This window comes from Pleurodeles waltl, chromosome 6 (genome assembly GCF_031143425.1).
Source record: "Pleurodeles waltl isolate 20211129_DDA chromosome 6, aPleWal1.hap1.20221129, whole genome shotgun sequence".
In the NCBI taxonomy this organism is placed as follows: domain Eukaryota; kingdom Metazoa; phylum Chordata; class Amphibia; order Caudata; family Salamandridae; genus Pleurodeles; species Pleurodeles waltl.
The window spans coordinates 1,609,704,048-1,609,725,965 of NC_090445.1; the positions used below are offsets into that span (position 1 = coordinate 1,609,704,048).

Genomic DNA, 21,918 nt, shown 5'->3' on the forward strand with positions numbered 1-21,918 from the left:
TTTGGTGGTGGTCCCATTGCCGTAGGACCACCACAGGCTGAGTGATGTGCAAAAATGTTTTGAAAAAATGCACCACAAAGCATTACCGGGAGAGTTTCCCGAGTGTAGTGACTATTGTAGTATCAGCTCTCCCGCTGTGCCGGGAGTGCTGATTTGAGAATATCTGTTGCTTTTTTATGTTTTAAATGCTCCAGTTTGTATGTTTTTCAACTACTAAACTTGTAGGTAAGTGGTAGACATGTAAAGCGCTCTTAAGTTCGACTTTGTGCTATATGAAACTCCAAGTACTCATGTAAAGCTCCCCGACGATCGAGTTTGCGATATATTAACCTTTTAAAGAATATTAAATAAATAAAAAAGATCCCCCCCTCCATCTTGTAGCCTTTGTGTGCAAACACCACAAACAAACAGCGGCATGCCCAAAACAAGGAAGAGGAAGAATCAAAACACGGCCACACGGTCGGTCTCCAAGGCGGTAACAAGCAGCCTCAAGACCAGACAAACGTAAACCATTTATGTACAAAATGAAGGGAGTTTTAAAGTGTTGGGGGTGAGATGGGCGTGGCACAAACCCACAGATGTAGATTACAACATGTCGAGAGACAGCGCATGCACACTGCCTAGGCTCGACCTAAAAAGAAGAAAAATGGAAGCAACTGTGTTTCTCATCTGGCGGTGATTAATACATAACAGGAGAGGAGTAACGTGAAATAATATGAAATGTGTTCTTCCCTAGGTAATATTTCAGACCACGACCTAGACGAGAATTGAGACTTATTAATTAGGCAACTGTCTGCCTGCCAGTAGACACTGGCGTGATTCCAGCAGTTGCTTTGTATTTCCTTTAATTAACATTTTAAATATTATGAAAACATTTAAATAGAAATATTTCAGCTAATTTTTTGTCTACTGTTCTAGGTCTATTGGAGCACTAATGTGTTTCAAAGGGGTAGACTGCGGGGGAACCTCCCCCTGTGTTTCCAGTTATAATAAGGCGTTGCCTGGATTTAAAAAAAGGGTTTATACATATACAACAGTAGTATTTCAAAATAAATTAAACATTTATTATTAAAACAAAAGTTAAAGTGATGTTAATTTAACACCCTGCCCCCTAAAATCAGGATTTTTTTAAAGGTGTAATATAGCCTCAAACCCCTCCATGTATTTTTCTAATATTGTTGTACATAGCATCCCACGTCATAAGTTATACAAATAATGATAACATATTCATATTCACCTCTAGTATGGTAGAGTATATCCATTATGACATCTTCAGCATCGTCAGTAATGTTTCAGAAGATGCTCATCAATGGCATTATGCCCAAGGCAACCAGATGGAGCTCAGTCCATGGCGTTACCCATACGTTTGGAGTAAACTTGCAGCTGGTTTTGAATTTGGAAAGATTTCCAGGAGTACTCCTGGACATCGAAAGGAGTATGTTAATAATTATGAATGTTCGATTGTGTCATGCATACGTGTCACAGGTGTATATTCCCACGTGCAGCAACACGACGCAAAAGTGCATTTGCACTTAAGAACTTTTTCCTTTTTTGTTCATGTGGAACACCTTTTGCTTGTGGAGAGAGCCTTTCCTCGCCAGATATTGCTTTGAATTCTGAGTCCTTCCACCCTTTCTATTTCCCATCCTGAAAAGTCATTCCATTCTGCTCTTGGCAGAAGTAAGTTTGTGAGCCTTTGAAAGGAGGAAGCCAACCTGCAAACGGTTGGATAAAACCCGGAACCTGTGAGTTGGTGGGCATTCAGAACGTTTTTTATGGACCCACAGAGCATCACCCTCAGACCTACCCCTGGTGGTAAATATACTCACCTGAGTTCTATCTAACTAGCAGTATTTTCTGTGGGACAAATGTCAATGACTTTTTGTACACCTCAGTTGTACTCCATAGTGAAATAACGTTTGTGAGTCTGGCTGCAGTAGCTACTCGTATGTTATGAAAATAACATGGGACGTTTTTTAAAGGAAGAGCTCAACTAGATCATATTGTGTGGACAAATCTATACTTTATACCTTATATTGCATCGTTCAAGTAGTTGGAAGCATAATGAGGGGAGAGAGTTGGTTAGGAATTGGCAAGTACGTGTCTGCACTGTTGTACTCAACTCCTGTGAGTCAAGAGGTGTAGGTGAGATAACTTATTGTAAGTAGGGAAACCCCACTAAAGTAATGCGGTCTGCCATGGACAGTGGTTACAATAATATTTACATCTCTGACGTGGTGGTGTCATCTCAACAGATAACAATTTATGGTTCTGATCTACACATGGAGGGATACTGGATATATGCTGGGAGTTGCTCATGTAAATGAAATGGTTCGACCTACATTTCACAAAAAAAAAATCCTTCTCAAACTGTGGACACACAGCTAGTCATGAACAAATGCTGGTTATGGCCTTCAGACATGAAAAGAGGTGGCTCCGGACCTGAACGACCACTCGAAAGGTGCTAAGCCAGAACTCTAATACCTTCTGAGACTCCATGTGCTAAGCCAGAACTCTAATACCTTCTGAGACTCCATCTTCAGCTTCTTCTTCCTGAAGGCAACTCCTTCCAACCCTCTCAATATCTCGATGATACCTGAAGTCTCACTGCTCTCCCACTACCCAGCCTTCTTGGACATTCTGACCAACCTCCATCACTCCATTTTACCTTAGACACATAGACCAGGTCAACATCCATGCACATGCAACCAGAGAATTTATTTCATAATTCATGCCACAGGAACATGGTGTGTAACAGGCTTCGGAGAGTGGTGTACATAACTAATCGAACAGTGCCTGAGTCCATCTGTGTGAATTGGTATGCCCCCTTCTTGCTGTGTAGTTTACTTTGAACATCTTTAGAGACACTGTAAATTGCCATGGTGCTACAAAAGCAGGCCATAGCTACTTTTAATTGCAGTCAACAATCATATTTCATTGCAGACTTAAGATACTTTTGAAAACTCTCAATTTTTACTAGAGGCTTTAGATACATTTTACTACCCTAGTTACTATTAAATAGATACATCAGTTCAATTTGACTGATGCAGTTACTTTTGATTGGGGGCGTCAGTTAAATATTAGTACCTTTTTTTTACCTTTGGTTACATACTAGTTACTTTTGACTTCTGACCTCGGTTACTTTTTACTGCAAATCGTCATTATCTGCACTCTCCTAAGCTGCTCCATCAGCCTGGATCCACTGCCTGTGATGATGGACAGAGGCTTCTCCTGGCTCAGAGCGGGAACAATTAATAAATCTACAAAATTCTCAGTCCCTAACACTCATATTTCTAGTCCTGGCCTTTCAGTTACCCAACCGGTGTGTTCTGGTTTTGTAGGCTCGGCTTGATAAAATTCAACCAAATGGACTAACTCACCTGATGATGATACTCAGCACAAGGAAAGGGCAGGCTGGATAATTTGAGTTTAGGGGGGCATTGTTAAAGTTACACAGCCCTTCCCCTGCCTTCTTTTCATTTCGTATTCCAAATCAATTCATGTGATATCATTTTCTGTTTTCAACTCATAAGGGAGGGGACATTTTCTTGCTGGTTTGGACAGCACTGCACCACCTGCATGGGCTTTGTCCTCAATATATGTATACTCCTAGAAAAATAAAATCAGTTCTGGGAACATGCACTTAAATCTAAATGTTAAGGTACAAACCATCCTCTGAGAGGAACAACATGGCAGAGCAAGAGCTATCAGTTGTGCAGCAAGTGCAGTGACAGCAGGGCCCATGGACGTTGGGAGCCCAATGCCCCCGAAAAATATATGTATTTTAATATCCAAATAGTTTAGGGGAGGTTTTCTTTGTTAGCACCAGGTCCCAAGGAACCCTACTACTGGAACTCCAGCATATATATTTGTATATATTTGTATTTATTAAGCATTTTGGTAGAAAACCCAGTGGTGGTTGCCACTGTGTAGTTAGCTTGTGAATCAATCTATCTATCTATCTATCTATCTACACACACATGTATATATATATACATATATATTAATTACCGATGGCGGTTGTCACTAGGTAGTTATAGTTAGGACCGAGTACAAAAAGTGCTTTTTTACTTTTTTACTTGCCTATATCTTTGGTGCCGGTTGATGAATCTTCATGAAATTTTCCCCCAAAATTTGGCAGTCACTTCAGCTGCTCTCTGGAAAATTTTGGGGTGATCCTTCAAGAGGGGCCAAGAAAAAGGGGGGGTCCCAAAATGCATTTTCTCCATTCATTTTTCTATAGGGATTTTGAAGAGCAATAGCGCCGAAACCACTGGACGGAAGTACACCAAATTTGTCAGAAAGGTAGCTCTTGGTCCAGAAAGGGATCTTTTTGGTATTTGGTGAAAATCTGTTCAGCAGTTTTAGAGAAATTAAAGAAAATCTGAATTTGTGTATATAGGGTCGCAAAGGATTCACGACCCCTCCGATCTCGTGCTGAGATCTGATTGGCTGCCAACACTTCAACAATGAAGTGTTGGCAGCCATGTTGGGGCTCGGCTTCAGCTGAGTCCCAGAAAAAAGGTTAAAAATAAAGAAAAGGGGCAAGGGTAGAGTCATCCTGACCCAATAGATGTTGTGCTCCCTCCCCCCCCCCAAACCCAGGCTAAAAAGCACTTTTTGTTTTTTCAAATTTTTGCTGCGGATTCGTGACGGGGTCACAAATCCACAGTAAAAATTGGGGAAAAAAATGAAGCGTGGGCTCCCGGGCTTCGTTATTTAGCCGCCAACCGGCTGGGCCAAGCCAGGGTAATTATTTATTGGAGTGTGGGGGGGGGGGGTTCCGGCAGCCCCAGGGACCACCACCTCCCATATATATATATATATATATATATAAATATATATATACATATATATATATATATATATATATATATATATATATATATATATATATATGTATATATATACACACATATGTATATATATATATATATATATATATATATATACATATACATATACATGCACTTACCTTTGTATACTTGTCTACACAATATTTTTGTAAAACAATATTTTTCCCGTAATATTCTGGCATACAATCAAGGCCTCTGCCTTGCTGGCAGTCTTGGTAAATCACCTCCTATGTCTTCAGCGTTGACCACTCAGTTCCTGGTTTACTTAGCTCCTACACCACCGAAGAGAAGCATCAATCTTCTGCATTACCACTGTACCAAAATAGTAGATAATGTAAATTAAATAACAATCACTGCAGTGTATACAACTGCAGAGATCATAAGTGTACCATGCATGGATTTATATATTTTAAGTTAATGAGACTATCACGTTTCAAAGTTTAGTGGTGTGCAAATAATAATTCCTCTGGTGTTTAGCAAAATGTATAATTTTTACCTCCATGACATTGTAAAATTATAAATGTGTTTGCAGTTAGTCCTCTAGTGCAGTTTTCACTCTTTTTGGGCATGCATGTTTCCCATAAAAAGTAACTTTTCCCTTATTTGCTGAATTATATTCTAACTGAAAAATCAGTTAGTATTTTTTCACCAAAAAAAATCTACTGTTAGATCTTTTCTTTTGTGAATGCATTTAAAAATCGTAGCAAATATCAAGCCATCTTTATGAAGTGTATGCAATCATAATCCTGCAATTTCCATAAGCCACTGTAAAACATCTGCAAGCCTCACTAATACGAGTAATAAGATCCCCTCGAGTGCTATGAGAAACTTGAAATTGAGGGCAAGTGGTAGGAAGGTTTCTTGAGCTCATCATGTCTACGCCACAGGTAAGATGTGTCCTTCACATGTACAGGTGAATTTTATGCTGTCAGCTGGAGAATGCTTTCACTATATGTCTAGGTACGTACTGGCTTCAGTCAATGCATTCATTCTGTTTAAGATGCTTTGTATGGTGCACCAGGCTTTCTACCTGCCAGAGTCGAGCTTTTGTTCTGTGGAGTCGCTCCTTGCAGTCCAGTGTGGTCTCAGATCCTAAAATCAGCATCTGCATGTGGTCCCATGATTTAAAAGGGCCAAAAGTGGTGGTAGATGATGCGGACCTTAGGGTCCAGAGCTCTGCAACATGCTTTGAGTATCTCTGCGGCACACGCACCTCCAAGCAGTTTCTTAGGAGCTGACAACTTTCTGGTTTTGTTAACCTGCCTCCTCTCCTTTTGAAGTTGCCTTTAGACCTCCTAGTGCCAGTATTGCTGCAGGTGAATGTATGCTCTGTAAATAAAAGCCTGCAAGTGATGTGAATGTCCATATGCGTTCTTTGTACGCAAAGGGACAGACATGCTTATTGTGTCTGTTTGTGATACAGGATGAGGAGGAGATGGAAGAAGCCACCAACCAGAAGCTGGCGCTGCAGAAAGCCAAAGAAGTGGCCGAAGTGAGCCCCATGTCAGCAGCCAACATATCAATTGCAGCGTAAGCATTCTTTCTTTCCTCCTGGGGATGCGGTAGGGCGAATGCGTACTCGGGGGCGCTTCTGCGTCTCAATAGTGTAATTCTGCACACGTTAGACAACTAGAGGAGTGAGGAAGGTCGTCCACTCATTCCTAAGTCAACTCTGTCTCTGCATTATTTGCTCTTGTGCATTATGGCTTACAAATGCACATAGTGCATTCAACAACAGACACGTTAAGGAAAGGAATGGGATTCCCAGGGGTGTCTTAGCAGAAAGGCTGACACACTGGAAAATTGGGTGGGAGGCTGAGAGCCCAGGCAGCAAGAAAAGCCACTAGTCAAAGTGACAATTGAGGAAGACACAAAGGATATTTTTAGGAGAGGATATGTGTTGGAATGAACTTTTAAGAGCTATATTGGTAGCACTCTTAATTTAAGCAGAAGGTGTAGAGATAAGATGAGCGATGAAGACGGTGGATTCAAAGTGATTTGTTTTTAGCGTGAGAAACAAACTGCAGTACTGCTTTGAGTACATATCAGAAAGGATTGTCTGTGGAAATATTCCGTTCTGCTTCCGGTGATTCACATCATGCGGATTATGTTGGCAAGAGTCAATCTGCGTTCAAAGTTTTTACTGAGTGCCAGCGGTGAAGACCATCAGACAATACAAGTTATTTTCTTTTGACCAAAATGTCCCACCCTCTCTATCTCACTGGTTTAACTCTTTTGTTAATCAATTTAGCAACCAGTGTAGATCAGGAGAAGTTAATTGCTATGTAAACAGTGCAACCCTCTGTGACCTGTATATTTGTCTGTTGTGAACATTGTTATAGCATACAATAACAGCTGAGCTGTGTGCTACTGGACACACACTAACCTCAACACGCCTTCTTTTTGCTATGTCTGAAGGTAAAAACAACTTCTCGAACTTGGAGACCACACTGTAGTTTCACCATTTAACACATTCCATTCAGATATGGGTGGCATCACTGTAATTCCTTTAACCTGTCCTGAAATTATGCTGGCTAGTTGCCACCCAACAAAACACAGGTCTTAATAAGAAGAGTTTTTGAGCTATCCAGTCCTTTTCACAAATGTTTACAATATTTACTCTCATGTATAAGCATAATAAGTTATTACCACTCAACTTCTTGTTGATCTTTAGCTCTTGTTTATATCACTGAACCCATCCTAATCCTCTGCCCCACCCCACATATTCTTCTGGAGTAATACCGTGTAACCTACCCCTTCATTCCACAGACTACACTGGGGTTATATCACCCACTGTGGCTTCCCCAATCCCAGATTAGATCACAAAGAGCAACAAAGTCACCCTCTCCTTATCAGTAGATTCCAGTGAGCTAACACTGTACCATCAGACTGAACTAGCACCGTGCCACCACTCTTAGCTAAAACTGTACCATCGCTCTGAGCTAACACTGTACCATCAGGCAGAGCTAACATTGTGCCATCACACTGACCAAACACTGTACCATCACAGTGAACTAACTGTACCATCACACTAACCTAGTACCATCAGGCTGAGATAATCCACTACCATTACACGAACTGACAAAGTGCCATCACAGTGAGCTAACACTGTGTCATCATACTGAGCTAACACTGTACCATCAGGCTAAGCTAACATTGTGCCATCACACTGACCAAACACTGTACCATCACAGTGATCTAACTGTACCATCACACTAACCTAGTACCATCAGGCTGAGATAACCCACTACCATTACACAAACTAACAAAGTGCCATCACAGTGAGCTAACAGTGTATCATCATTCTGAACTATCACTTTACCGTCACATCCCACTAACACTGTATTATCACACTGAGCTAACACTGTACCATCAGACTGAACTACCACTGTGCCACCACTCTTAGCTAAAACTGTACCATCGCTCTGAGCTAACACTGTACCATCAGGCTAAGCTAACATTGTGCCATCACACTGACCAAATACTGTACCATCACATTGAGGTAACTGTGCCATCACACTAACCTAGTACCACCAGGCTGAGATAATCCACTACCAATACACGAACTAACAAAGTGCCACCACAGTGAGCTAACACTGTACCATCATACTGAGCTAATACTTTACTATCAGGCTAAGCTAACATTGTGCCATCACTCTGACCAAACACTGTACCATCACATTGAGCTAACTGTACCAACACACTAACCTAGTACCATCAGGCTGCGATAACCCACTGCCATTACACGAACTAACAAAGTGCCATCACAGTGAGCTAACACTGTACCATCATACTGAACTAACACTGTACCATCACACTACACTAACACTCGTCTATCACACTGAGCTAACACTGCACCATCACACTGATCTAACCTAGTGCCACCAGGCTGAGTTAGCACAGTACCATTACACCGAGCTAACATTGTGCCACTCACTAAACCCATCCAAAAACTAGAGGTCATGCTGACATAATTCCACCCAATCAGTTCCCTTGCATTTATAGATCAGCGCACTGAGACACCTTCTTTCCTTTTTGTAGGAAATTGTGGATTCAAATGTTGGGGAAACACTGAGGAGCCTGTGGTTCAACTACCAGGAGGTCCTGCTTTTCCTCACCCGTATTCTGAGAGTTTAACTCATTCTCTAGAGGTTTGTTCTGCAAGGAGTTTCTGTCTGGGACAATACTGTTGCTAAACAAGCGGCTGATGGGTTCTAATGGGTTGCCACCCACTCAAGAATAAAGGTGACTGTCCAAGTGCCCTGACCAACCCGCAGGAGTTGGTGGCCCTACATAGTGGTGACTACATGCTTGCTAATTTAGCAACATTTAATGCACCCTATCACTACCTCAATCTAGCTCTTTGCATTCCTTCGCAGTAGTAGGAGACCAGTAACTCTGGGGAAACATCTTGTAATGGTTAAATATAAGCCTTGAGTCCGCCTGTCCTGGTCTTGGTTTATCCTTGGGTCCACTCTCAGCGCCTGGGGGACCCGCTGGAATTATGCCTGAGGTTGCTGAAGAGCAGTCTGCCTATGTGCCCTCTCCACCTCTCTCCAAAGAACAGGCACTGACTCTCAAACCAAACATTCTTTCTCAAAGCAGACTCCCGGCACGCCACCCTATCCACAAAACCAATACGATTTGCATCGCCGTGCATACTCACAAGGAAGCATTGTGTAGAGAATCCAACACGACTCTTGTTAGTAGGTGAAACCAACTATCATGCCACCTCTTTTAGGCGGTCTGTGACACTGACACCCAGTTGGGCCCACTGGGGCCTGCGTGGCTCAGTCGCCCTCCTCAGGACGCATACCTGTAATATGGTCTCAGCGTGCACTCAGCCTTCACTCTGCAAAGAGGAGTCCTTAGATGTAGAAGGCAGCAGTAAGAAGCGAGGTGTCTCCCATTGACCAAAGAATTTCCAACACAAGACCAGCCCAAGAAATGCCACATACTGACATAGCAAGAGAGGAGTTCTTCCAAGCATCAGGAACAGACACCTGGAGAGCTGGTGGTTTACTGCCAGTGCAGAGAATACCCACCCTGGCAGCAAGCAAAGGGGCTCGCAGCCATTTGAAACAAAACACTAGTCATCAGTGTGGTATTGAGGAGCTACACACACACTTCAGTCTGTTGCTGGCTACTTCCTGTCTATGAATCTCATGGTGTGTGTTGGGTGTACCACCTGTCTCCAGCTAGCTTGCATCACAATGACAGGAGCAGGAGATAGGGATGGGCAGCAGTACTCCGCATCACAGCTACCTGACACCAAAACCAAACAATACAGTTCTTATGACATCCGCCGATGACCTGTGCGAGCAACAAGGCAAAATCTGGTGAGTTTTCTTCAGGTGCCTGTATACAGCTGAATTTGTATGTATGACATTGCAAAACATATTGGCAACGGAAAGGTGCCACTGCAACATTGGCATATTTGGTAGGATAAAGAAGGTGGTATAAGCCAAGAGGCATATGCTGGCTATAGGGTCTATTGAAGCCTAAGGATGATCTAAAAAATGTATGTTTGATGCATATGTTTGTGTGGCTCCAGGAAAATCTTTTTAACATAAGAGTTATCACAAGCAAAACAAGCATTTGCAATGCAACGGGTCTTGCGTTTGCTCATGTTAGCGCTAATAGCGTTGTAAACTCCTAACCCGACTTTTCACCTATCAGCAAAAGTGCATTTATGTACGTAACCCAAAAAAGTGCAATTAACTGTGTAAAGCGCTCGACTTCTGCCAAGCGAAATCGCGCCAGTAAAATAGAGAAAAAGTAGTCCACAAGCCGGACAGAAAACAGCGAGCCTCCCATGTTTTCTGTACTTTGTTGATGCGCTCGAGGAGGGCTAGCCACCAGAAAAGGCATGACGTATGCATGCCTTCGACTAATAAAGCAAGCAGATTTTAATAGGCAAGCCCACGAACCAATGAAAAACACTGACGTGACATCGACAGGGCTCCGAGCCCTTTGCTAATACCTAAAGCGTCTCGCTGCGATACGCATGCGCAAGCGCATGCAACGCAGGCTCGACCCTAAAAATGCATGTTAAATGCACTGACTGGTTTGATTTCAGGTACATAGAAATAGAAAAGGCTTGGTATCTTAATGCTGCACAAAATAAGGAAGTAGTGGTATTTGTGGATAATATATTTCGGTCTGGAAAAAACAAGACCACCTTCTTCATCAACCCAGTCTGGTTGTGACAACAGATCCCAAAGGATGTGTGGGGGTCAGAACAACTCTTCGGTGAGCTATAAGGCACTATCTTTGAGTGGGTGAAACAGTGTGTTGCATTTAAAAAGAGTTAAATGTGAAACATATATATCACCCTTGGAGTTCAAACACCATCACAAAGAATCCCCTGTTTTGGGTCGACCAGACAAACCTGGGACTTACATTCGCCATTTGGGGAAGTGGGCTTGTCCAGAGCTCACATCATCTTGCAAGGAGAACTGGATGATGGGCTAAAGTAATGAATTATGTTTTTGGCAGTTTATATTAAATGAATTGACCACTGGTTCCCCCCCAGCCCCCTTTTTAGATCTTTCTGTCCTATTGGGAGATCTTTATTTCTGTAGTGATTTTCTTAGCCCCTTCTACTTCTTTTATAGAATATATATGAGGTGGCACTAAGGACTGGATTTTTACTGTTATGGCTATTACTTCTGGGCCGTACTCCTCAATCAATGACTTACTTACTATGTCCCTTTGATTGCCACATTATCGTAGCAAAGATACTATAATCCCTAATGCAAGCAAGAAAATGGCATCCATGCTCACTTGTCCGGCAGTAATTGATATGCATCACTGGGGTGATGTGGCCCCAAATGTCTAGGCTCCGAGTGGCACTGAACCAGCTCCCTTAACACCTATGCATACATGCCAACAGCCCGATTCAGGTGGGAAACTCCAAGTTTTTTGTTCCTGGAAGCGTTTTATTTTAGTTGCCACCTGTGTAAATTCTCCTGCACTTCAATGTAAGTCAAGGGGGAAAATAAATTCCTGTTTTTTTTTTCAAAATCTCTTTGGTTTCAAATTTTAAATGTTGGCATTTATGCCTATGCACTTGAAGAGCCGTTCGACCGGAAAAGGTTGGTTTGTATTGCACGGGATTATTACTGGGCCCCCTGCTGCAGGAGGGAGCAGTAAGATGGGTGTAGAGGTGCTTTAAGGCATGGGCAAAGTGGTCAATGCCCAGCCCTGCCATGTACCACACATCAGGAGTTAGACTAACGCATTTTAATTCTGGTGTCCGCATCATTGCATGAAAATGCATTAGTCATGCATAGAAAGCACCCTAAAATGCTTTGGGTGTCATGCGGCACACCCAAAAACAGACGTGCGCGGCTGCATTTAATGTATTTATCCAGCACTGTGCTCTGCCTGAGAAGCCCTGCTGGCCGCTCTCAGGTACTCTGACTAGTTGTGACGCAAGTCCGTGTGGGAATTGTACTTCCTCTGGTGGTCCTGTCCAGGCCCTTTCTGAGGCACACGTGGCTGCTGCATTATCTGGCAGAAAAATTGTGGGTCAGGCGCGGACGGTCTCTATGCGAAGCGCACACTGGAGCAGATTTCCACCCGGAAGCATCCTCCGACATGCAGGGGTCAGAGGGTCATCCAAGCATAGCAAACGGGCAGCCACGCAGCAGTGACACTGAATAGTTGAATCATTCCTATGTGAACAAGTCACATTGATTTGGTCACACAGGAGTTATTCAAATACATAGTTTCTCTGCTGCCAGCCAAATGAAACACTCCTGCCAGAGGAGCGGATAGGTGCTAGTGCCTCTCCGCCCAAATTTCATTCGGACACTCAGCCTGAAGCTGCCACTTTCTGCGGCAGTTCGTCTCCCCAGCCCAGCCGAAGAACTTCAGCACTTACACTTGTAGAAAAAGCGAGCCGGAGGAGCGGTCATCGGGTGAGTCACGCCCTGAGCTCTGTCTACAGAGACTCTGCCCTGCGTTAATCTGATCTCCGATCACAGGTAAGGGCGTGGGGAGTCGCTGTGAGGCGTCTTTTTATAATTATTACTTCTCTATTTTTCGGCACACACATCTTCAGAGTGGCCTTCCTAATGATGCTCTCACTTCTCGAGCACATTCCTGTGTTGTGTCTGACACAGTCTTTTAATTCTAATCACATTAAGACATTAAAGAGTCCTTTGTTTTGGAAACTTGTGCTGAGTGGATTTTAATGGCATTGTTCGGAATCCGCGACCTCTGCCTTGCTGCTAATGTGTTTTATTTAAATCCATGGTCAGCTAGATTATAAAGAGGCAGCAGATCCCTTCCCAGCCAGGGCTTCTGCTGCCTGGTCCTCCCAGTACACTCCTGGAACTGGATGTATATAGACAAGGACACATGAAAAAACAAACGTGTTAAAACACTCTAACTATTTTGTTGCTCTTTCGTCTTTAGATAATCCCATGTAAAATAACCACACGTTTAAATGAAAGATGATGAATAATACAAGTCGAAGAAATTGAAGGAAATGCATTATTTTATACTAATGTTATGATACCTCATTTTATAAATGCAATCACTGCAGAGGTTTTCTGAGTAATCAAAGAAACAGAATTGAGTTTTGGTTGATGCAATGGGAAATTGTGACTTCTGTATTATAGCTCTATAAGGATGCAGCCTGTAACTGAAAGCAGTGTGAATAAGCACATTGTTTTAAAATTGTATTACACACAAGATAAGATAGGCTGACCCAAACATGCAGACATTTCTGGCCTCATTATGAGTCTGGCGGTCCTAGGACCGTCAAACTCGCGGTGGCGGTTGGACCGCCACAAAAGCTGTGGTCCGACCGCCATATTATGACCGTGACGAAAGCGACATGGTCCGACCGCCGGCACTGCCACTTTTTTGCCATCTGACGACCTGGCGGTGCCGGCAGTCTTAATCCGCCAGGACATGGATATTACAACTCTCCTATCTGCCAGCTTTTGCATGGCGGTTCCAGCGTCATGCAAAGGCTGGCTGACAGGGTGCTGGTGCCCCCATGGACAGCCCTGTTGCGCTTTTCACTGCCTGAATTACAGGCAGTGAAAAGCACGATGGGTGCTGTCTCACCCAACGCACCGCAACATTGCCGCTGGCTCGATTACGAACCGGCATCTATGTTGTGGGTAGTTCCTCACTGGGCCAGTGGGCAGAACCGCTATTTTTGCCCGCTGGCCCAGTGGGAAACTCATAACAGGACCAACGAGCGGAAGACCGGAGTGGCAGTCTGAGGCTCTTAATGTTCATTATAAAGCAAGTGTTAACCTTCCATTTCGGGGGTTTTGCAGCAAGATATTTTAAAGATTCTCATTGCTTGTAATTTCTGGTATTTATCTCTTTCTACTCACTTCATCCATTGTCTTTACTTGCAATGAAGTATCACTAAGTGTCACACATTTGGCAGGTGAATGTCACTCATAAGTGCACTTGAACCATGAAAATGTCACACACAAGCAATCTGAAAATTGGGCAGCTATAAATGTGTGCCTCACAGCCTGCAGTTTTAAGATCTTCTTCGAGTTTCTGGTTGCTCAAATGAGTGTAATTTTCTGGTATTTATATGTTTCCCGGTCTTCATTGCTTGATTTTGCTTGCGGGAAACTGTCACTCATAGTTGTTGAAATGTCACTCATAATTACACTGAAATTATGGACATGTCACACATAGCAATCTGAAACCTTGGCAGCTATGAACGCGCACAGCCCCTACCTTCCAAAGGGACCCCTGGAAGAGTGAGCCTTTCCTCTAATTGACCTCTGCCTATGCTAATATGTTAACCTCTCTGCCTACCTTTACTTCTGATTCTCTAGCTCTACGCAGTGTCATCTTCAGGAGTTTGGGCGTCCAGGGCAAGGCATATTCAACAAAGTTTAACATATAATTTAATATTATTAAGTATACGATTGTTGAGCATTCCAGGACACATGTGTGTCAGGGGGTAGGTAATGAGGCATTGTCTGAGACATGGAACGGACTTGGAGCAGGTAAAGGCCCTTTTCAGAACCTGAGGAAGCCACGGCAACCGTGGCAGTGCGCATGCGCATTGGAAAAGAGTCTTGCCTTCGGGCTGCAGTGCAATGAAACCGTTTTAGCCTAGAATAATTCGGAGTGCAGTCATGGGCGCCCATCCCGCCCTTTAGTAAGTAGCTTCATTCAGAATTAAGCATATATCATAAGAATGCAACTTCACCCCCTTAGAAAACTCCTTCAGGATTGAGAAGCAAAAGTTCAGAACACTGCCGATTTACTGGATCGCTTCAGGTTTGCCGACCAACCAAACGACTGCATCTCACCCCTTTATAAACAAGGACAGATGCGTGTAACTCTCTGGGATTTATCGGCGCGATGCGGTTAACGTGCTTTGAAAACGATGAGCCCGAAAGGGTGGATTGTATATTAAGACTGACAGGCCACTCCAATCCCTTAATGAGGCGCTCGGTACTGGAATTGTAGCCGCGTTCTGCCCTCTAGTGGATAGTCGGTGTGTTGCAGCAGGAGAACCAATAGATAAATATTCCAAGTCTGCTGTTCAGGTGGCACTTACAGAGGAGAATGAGAGCGGTGCTCTCGTGTTTCCATTCAGGTGTCAGATTTCCAGCTCGTGCTTTGCATTCGTTTACTTGGAGAGCTGCTTAAAGGGAAAAACAAAGATAGAAGGGGAACTGAAAGGTCTGCACTGGGTGGACATCTCACAACGGACAATAGGCACTAGGATTTTGAAAAAGTGAGCACAATGCCCAATCACAATCCTGCAGTCATTATCAGTAGTAATTATAGGGCATTATCCACTGGTAATTGCCCGACCTAAAATTAGGAATCTGTTGCCAAATGCGAGGGTCATAATAAAGAGTAATCAACAGCTTTTTAAAATCTATTTGTGAACCACTTCCTGGTGCATTTGTGCTGTGGCAACAGAATTGCAATGATGAAGCTGCAGCTGAGACTACGCTGAGGTAGGGTTTGATTGAAATGCTAGTCGAGTGTGGTGGTGGCTAGGTTAACCGGTGCCGGTCTGAACTGAATTTAGGCTGAATTGAAGGGGACTTCCGCTGGGATTGGGCCGAGCTGTGCAAGATTTAGTTGTTGCAAGGCCAAGCTTTGCATGGGCTGCCCTGAGATTAGTCAAATGGGGTAGAAAATCTGAGCCTAAGCGACTCTAATCTAGGAATAGGCTGATTCAGGGCTTGATATTAGTAGAAATTGAGTTGGGGCCAGGCTGAACTAATGTTAGGCTGAGCTGAGAGTTAGGCTAATCTGACGAGCCTTAATTTATGAAGATCTTGAACTAGGCTGAAATGGAGTTAGACTATCTTAAGGATGGAACTGGGCTGGAAATATGCTGAACTGACACTAGGCAGTCGAGAGGCAAGGCTAGTTTGATTGCCGAGCACCGTTTGGGGCTACTCCAGCTGCTTAGTTCTAGAGTGTGTGTGTTTGCACAGCAGCAAGCAAGAGGCAGTGAGAACAATGTATGTGTGTGACAGAGATTTGAAATCTGAAATTACCACTGAGCGGATAAATCAGGAATCATACCAGGAGGACACAGAGTTAGAATAGTCTGGCTACATGTCACCCACCTAAAGGTGGCATACTGGTTTCCACACTAAGTGAGAAGTGTTGAAAACTCCAGGTTTCGAGAAGGTGCCATGAGTGAGACATCATGGTGACAAGATGGCAGCTGAGCAGAACTACTTGTCTAGGAGAAGATTGGATTCAGGAAACCCTCAGTTCTCCTCAGGTAACTCTGTTTGGATAGTTCAGTGGTGGTGACACAAGAGAACGGTGAAAGACAATTCTAAAGAAAGAGGGAGGATTAAGATATCTAACAAAACAAAAGAGTACACCCTCAGTTAGTAGAATCTAGAAGTGGGATTGTCTCTACTCCAGGGATGGCATGCTGGATTCTGCTACTAGTTTAGCATTTACTCTGTAAATTGTGTGTTTTTACCATTGCCACTCTACTCTGAATCATGCTGTGGAAGTAATTATCTGTATAAGTAAAAGATTATTGAGACCTTATCAGTCTCCTGAGATCAGGCTGCCACATGACCTTTAGCAGTGTGAACATCTGGGAAACTGATGATTCTGAATACTTTGAATGGACGTTTTGCTGCACTGTTTGCTGACACCGAAGCCCTTAGTTTGGAGGGGCAGTGTACCCCACGTTCCACTAGATTTTTTTTTTGAAGAAATGCATGACCTGAGGATGCCCTAGGGAGGAGAGAACATGTTACTGTTACTGACAGGATGCAGCAAAAAAAAAACTCCTGTGCAGTGCTTGTAACTACAATTCACACATGCAGGCATAACTCAATACGTTACAGGCAGAATCTAGTCTCAAGAAGGCCAAGCTTCGAAGTCTCCTACCTTTACAAGTCCTGATTGGAAGATTAGGATGGACATACATCAGGTAGCTAAATGTAGCTGACAGACCAATATCACAGCCGCTTCCTGGTCTTGTGGGTGTCTTTTGCAAGCCCTATCTTTGAGGTTCCAAAGAGACCTAGAAAATACATATGCGGCTATGGGTTCTCCAAGATGTTTTTGTGTTTTCAGTTATGCTTTTTCTTTGCTTTCTTTGTAGGCGTTTTATTTCATTGTATTTTTGTTTTTTGAACAGACTTAATTTATCTCTGATTGCTGCACCGCTGCCTCCTGGGATCCCAGGGAGCTGGAAGACACTGCTCCACACCAGGAGGGGTTGGCCTTTCGTAGGATTCTCACTGCACCCAATGTTAATTTTATCATTTGATCTACAGCTATATTTTCTTCTCACTTTTTGTTTTTTGCATGTGCAGTTTTGTAAAGCAAAGTCGAGGTGCTGTATCTCGCAGCTCATCCGTCTCCAGCGTAAATTCACCGTGAGTTGCTCTCTGTTACAATATTCAGTGTGTGGATTGATGGCATTAGTTAACCTCCCTTTGGCACCCTTCCACTCATGCCTTCTCCCTCTCAGAATCATTCCCTCTATGAAGGTCCCCTCCGGGTGTCCGCACTATGGGCTGCTGGAAATTCCAACCTGCATCATAATGCTTTCTGCTAGATGTCAGTATTCCTGCCCTCTTTGGTACTTTCAGTCACTGACCTTTACTTTCCCTTCGTCTGTTTTGCTAATTTGTTTCTGCTATCTATCTGTCTATCTGTCTATCTACCTATATATCTATCTTTTTCTGCCTTGTCTTGTTGATATCCGCCTATTCAACTGTCCATTTACATCTCAGTCTGTGCATTCTTATTTCTTTTTTAACTTACTATTTTTATCTGTTTTTACCTCATTGTTTCACTTCCCTTTCTTCACCCACATTATCTACATCTTTCTTCTTTTTATCTAGTTGTTTTGTTAGCTGTACTTCTCCCCTTATTTTTGTCTGCCTTATGTAAATCCTTTGCCCCTGTCTACCTCTCTACATATTGTTCAACCTTTATGGCACCTGGGTTCTGGCCTTCGCTTTCATTCTCATTTTCCCATCAGTTCTGCTTTTTCCACCTTTATTTCTGGTTCCACGTGTTGTCCTTCTGTTTGTGCAGTGTGATTTGTCATCTTTTCTTCTGGCCTATCCAGCCAGGCTGTGGTGTCCTCTCGCTGCTTGTTATTTGGTTTTGTTGCTGCTGGAACAGAAACATAAATCCACAAAGCTTGCATGATTTCATCAAAAAGAGGAAACAAATGTACTTTTATGAAGAGGGGACCAACCTCATGCACCTAAGGGACTCAGAGAGTGCTTTCCAGCACCTACCAGCTTTGCGTCTCAGTGCCTTCCAACAAGGTGTAACCTGATCTGGCAACAAGGAGCGCTCAAAGAATGGTGCACTTGGGTCTTCCTAACACATGATGCAGGCCTGTGGAGTTCCCCAGAAATAAAATAGGCTTAGCATGTATTACACTGTAATCATACCTTCATTATTTGTGTATACGACTGACTGTTTCCCTTCTCATTTAAGTAGCCCACGCCCTGTGGAATTATTTCAAAGTACCATATGTTCAATCTTCTCTAGCTCAGGCATATGCCTTCTTGGGGTAGGGAAGGTGGATGTAAGAGTACACCACTGTGTATTTTTACACCTATCTAAGTGACAAAACAACACAGACTGTGTATTTATATTTGGTTAAATACAATTGTTGGGCTTGTTAGTGTTCTTATGAACATATACACACTGAATGGTCCTGTTATGCCCAAGGCTCGTTTTTTTTTTTTACTTCTTGCGCAGTTGCTAACAAGACAACCGTACGATTAACCGCGAGATCTCTGCATGTGGCATGATGGATCAACATTGCTCTCTGGTGGCCATATAGGAAAATTCTTCTAAAATCGATGATTTAACTGGAATGGCAGTAATTTCACACAGGAAATTTCAGATTCACTGTTTGTGAATATTTTTCTAACCTCTTGCCTTTGTCCCAAGGAGAAAGGAGGTTCGTCACCCACACTTTGGCATTTTGTCATGGGGAGAAACAACTTGCCTCCTCCTTTGAACGGGAGAATGCAGCAGTTCACGAGAGTTTGTGTTTTAATTCTCATACTTATGGTGGCAGGTTGCTGACCGGCGTCACTATTACGGAAAAATCAAAAACAAATCACCAAGAAAGGTGTAACGGTTGAGGTATGATTAAAATTAAAGCTGAAAACAGATGGCATGTTCTTTCGCATCTCACTTTAAGGACATTCATATGCGCATTTTGATGTCACTGTTATGAAAAGTGGCCCTACTGTGCGTATTTTTCTGCGGATATTTTTTCATGCAGTACATTGGGTTTTCTCGTTGTTTGAGATTACTCTGGGGTAGGTAGTCTTTGGAAATATCTGCAAACTGCCGGTCGTTGTTTTATTCCTGAGAGGACAACGGGCAGGGCTGACATCTTTCTGAGGTGCACCGGGTGCAAGGTTCTAAGCACAACTAGTCACGCTGCTCTGTCTCTCGTGAGAACCAGAGGTACAAGTGAGTGCTGGAGACTCAGCGGATGTGACGTCAGGGCAGTTAAAGCTTTTCAACCGGAAGTGTTCTAGATGGGGCGTCCGTGACAGGGATGCCTAATAACTTCTTGCGCTAGCCTCAGGCATCACTCATCATGCGTTGTTTTTCATCCCTGGCACTCGATATTGTTTTAACCAGGGGTCTTTATAAAATTATGATACGGCTCCGAGTTTCAGACGGTGACTGATGGTGCAGGGTCATATCATACGTTTTCAGTCACCACAGTCCATGTCCAGACCGAAAGCTGCTCCCAAGTCGCTGGTATCTTGTAATGCGTAATGTCAAGAGTTTGCATAGAAAGTGATGCAGTAAGAGGTATGAAACGCGCAGGCTTTTTGTTTTTGTAAGCCTGTAGTCGTAGCAGAGAAAGGATCTTCAGATCTAAAATTAAATCAAGTAATTACAATTTTTCTTTGAACACTGATGTCGTTTCCTCAGCTCGAGTTTGATGCAACTTAAAACATCACGAGTTACATCAGCAATCCTTAACGCATTTCTGGTACAAGGATTTTCAAAGCAGTAGGCAAACTTATATTTTGTATTTGGGGCGCACCCTTTGCAGCACGTTCCCTTTTTAGGCCATTTGATGCAATGCACCCCTCACGTGTGTATGTGTGGTGGCACCGTTATGGCTCTTGCAGGAGTCTGGATGCAGCTCCGGCCCTGCTCCCACGGACTGATAGGTCCGCAGGGCCTGTCCGCCCTATGAGCGATCACCTGCTGCCCTGACCTCCGTACACTGCACTCAGAAGTACCTGTGTGAAGCTCACACTCTGGGTGAACACCAACCAGGACCTCCGGACACACGCAGCTCCTACGAGCCCGCATCTTACACCGGCGATCATCACAGTCGGGGGCACTCCGTGGCCCACGCTGTTTCTGAACGGCTGCAATCAGAAATAAACAGACATCCGGCGCCCACCCCCTGGTATGCAACAATGACACACTGCTTTGGAAAGGCCGCAATTAGTGCGCTTCGACGGGCTGCCCTCTCTCTGCTGTGCCATATTGGGCTGGCGTCTCTCCAGCCACGGCTGCTGCTTCCTGTGCACCGTCGGCGGGCTCCGCCTCATGCGTGAGAAACACTCATTACTCACCAGACCTGCGGGGTTTATTTTCTTTTGAGATATGTACACCAGCCGAGCGGCTTTCCAGTTGTTTTTCAATTTCTCTATTTTGTTGCAAGGACGTTTGCCTTCTCTGTTCAATAAAGCAAGCAGTCAGTTGTGATGAACCCTCTGCCTGAAGTGTAGGTACATTTGTGGACGGTGGTTTAGCAACGGAGAGGTGATTGTTTTATAAAAGACTCACACGTCCTTCCAGCTTTTGGAAGCAAAGTAGGCTGCATTAAACTTTTTAGAATAACTTGTGGGAAGGGCGAGGCTCACAAGGCCATATGTTCTTCATTTCCACTCATCTTCTTGCTTAAGATCTTGGACCTGGGATCCTGGTTCTGATTCTCGTACGACAAGGACTAGTTGGCCCGGTTGCTTTCAATTAGCATCATATGTGATCCTAAATTGGGGTTGGCTGTGCAGTATTGTGGGTGAACAGTCTTCTGCTGAGTCAGCGCTTTAAGCAGTCATCCCACTGCTAGTCTACCAGGACCCTGCCTCGGTGTGGCATGGGGCATTGGCTCCTGTGCGTAGCCACAAAAGGTTCTAGTGTGTTCAAAGTGACATTGTCTGCTGTCTTTCGACAGTTCTAGTCTATCTTTTGCAGCACATTACAGTGAGGGCTGTTGATGTCTTAAGGGAAAGCGTAGTCTTGTCTCTCCCTAGGAACTTTAAGTCTTAGAGTGCTCTGAACAGTTTTTAGTGATCTTGAGCTCTACGGTAGAGCAGTATTCCAATCTGTCCATTCAGTTCTAAAGGATTAGAGTCTTTGTATCTGTTCCCAGTGAAATTAAATTCGTGATAGTATTTTGGTGCTTGCCTAGAGACTTTACGCTCAGAGTACAAGAGTGCCATTCTCTTTCTAGCAGTTTCGAACTCTATTGTGCTCAAATACGTGGATCTCTTCCTTCTGCCTTCCTAGTGGTATCAGCATACGCTGGTCCAATCACAATGAGCTC

At 43.6% G+C, this 21,918-nt stretch overlaps 1 protein-coding gene across 1 annotated transcript in view; it reads left to right on the forward strand.

Moving 5' to 3' along the window:
- The window catches only part of CACNA1B (calcium voltage-gated channel subunit alpha1 B), an 856,833-nt gene that overhangs the window by 629,790 nt on the left and 205,125 nt on the right, over positions 1 to 21,918 (forward strand). The window contains exon 18 of the mRNA XM_069241492.1: positions 6,280 to 6,386. Coding sequence (XP_069097593.1) covers positions 6,280 to 6,386 — 107 coding nt within the window. The remainder of the gene's footprint in view (positions 1 to 6,279; positions 6,387 to 21,918) is intronic.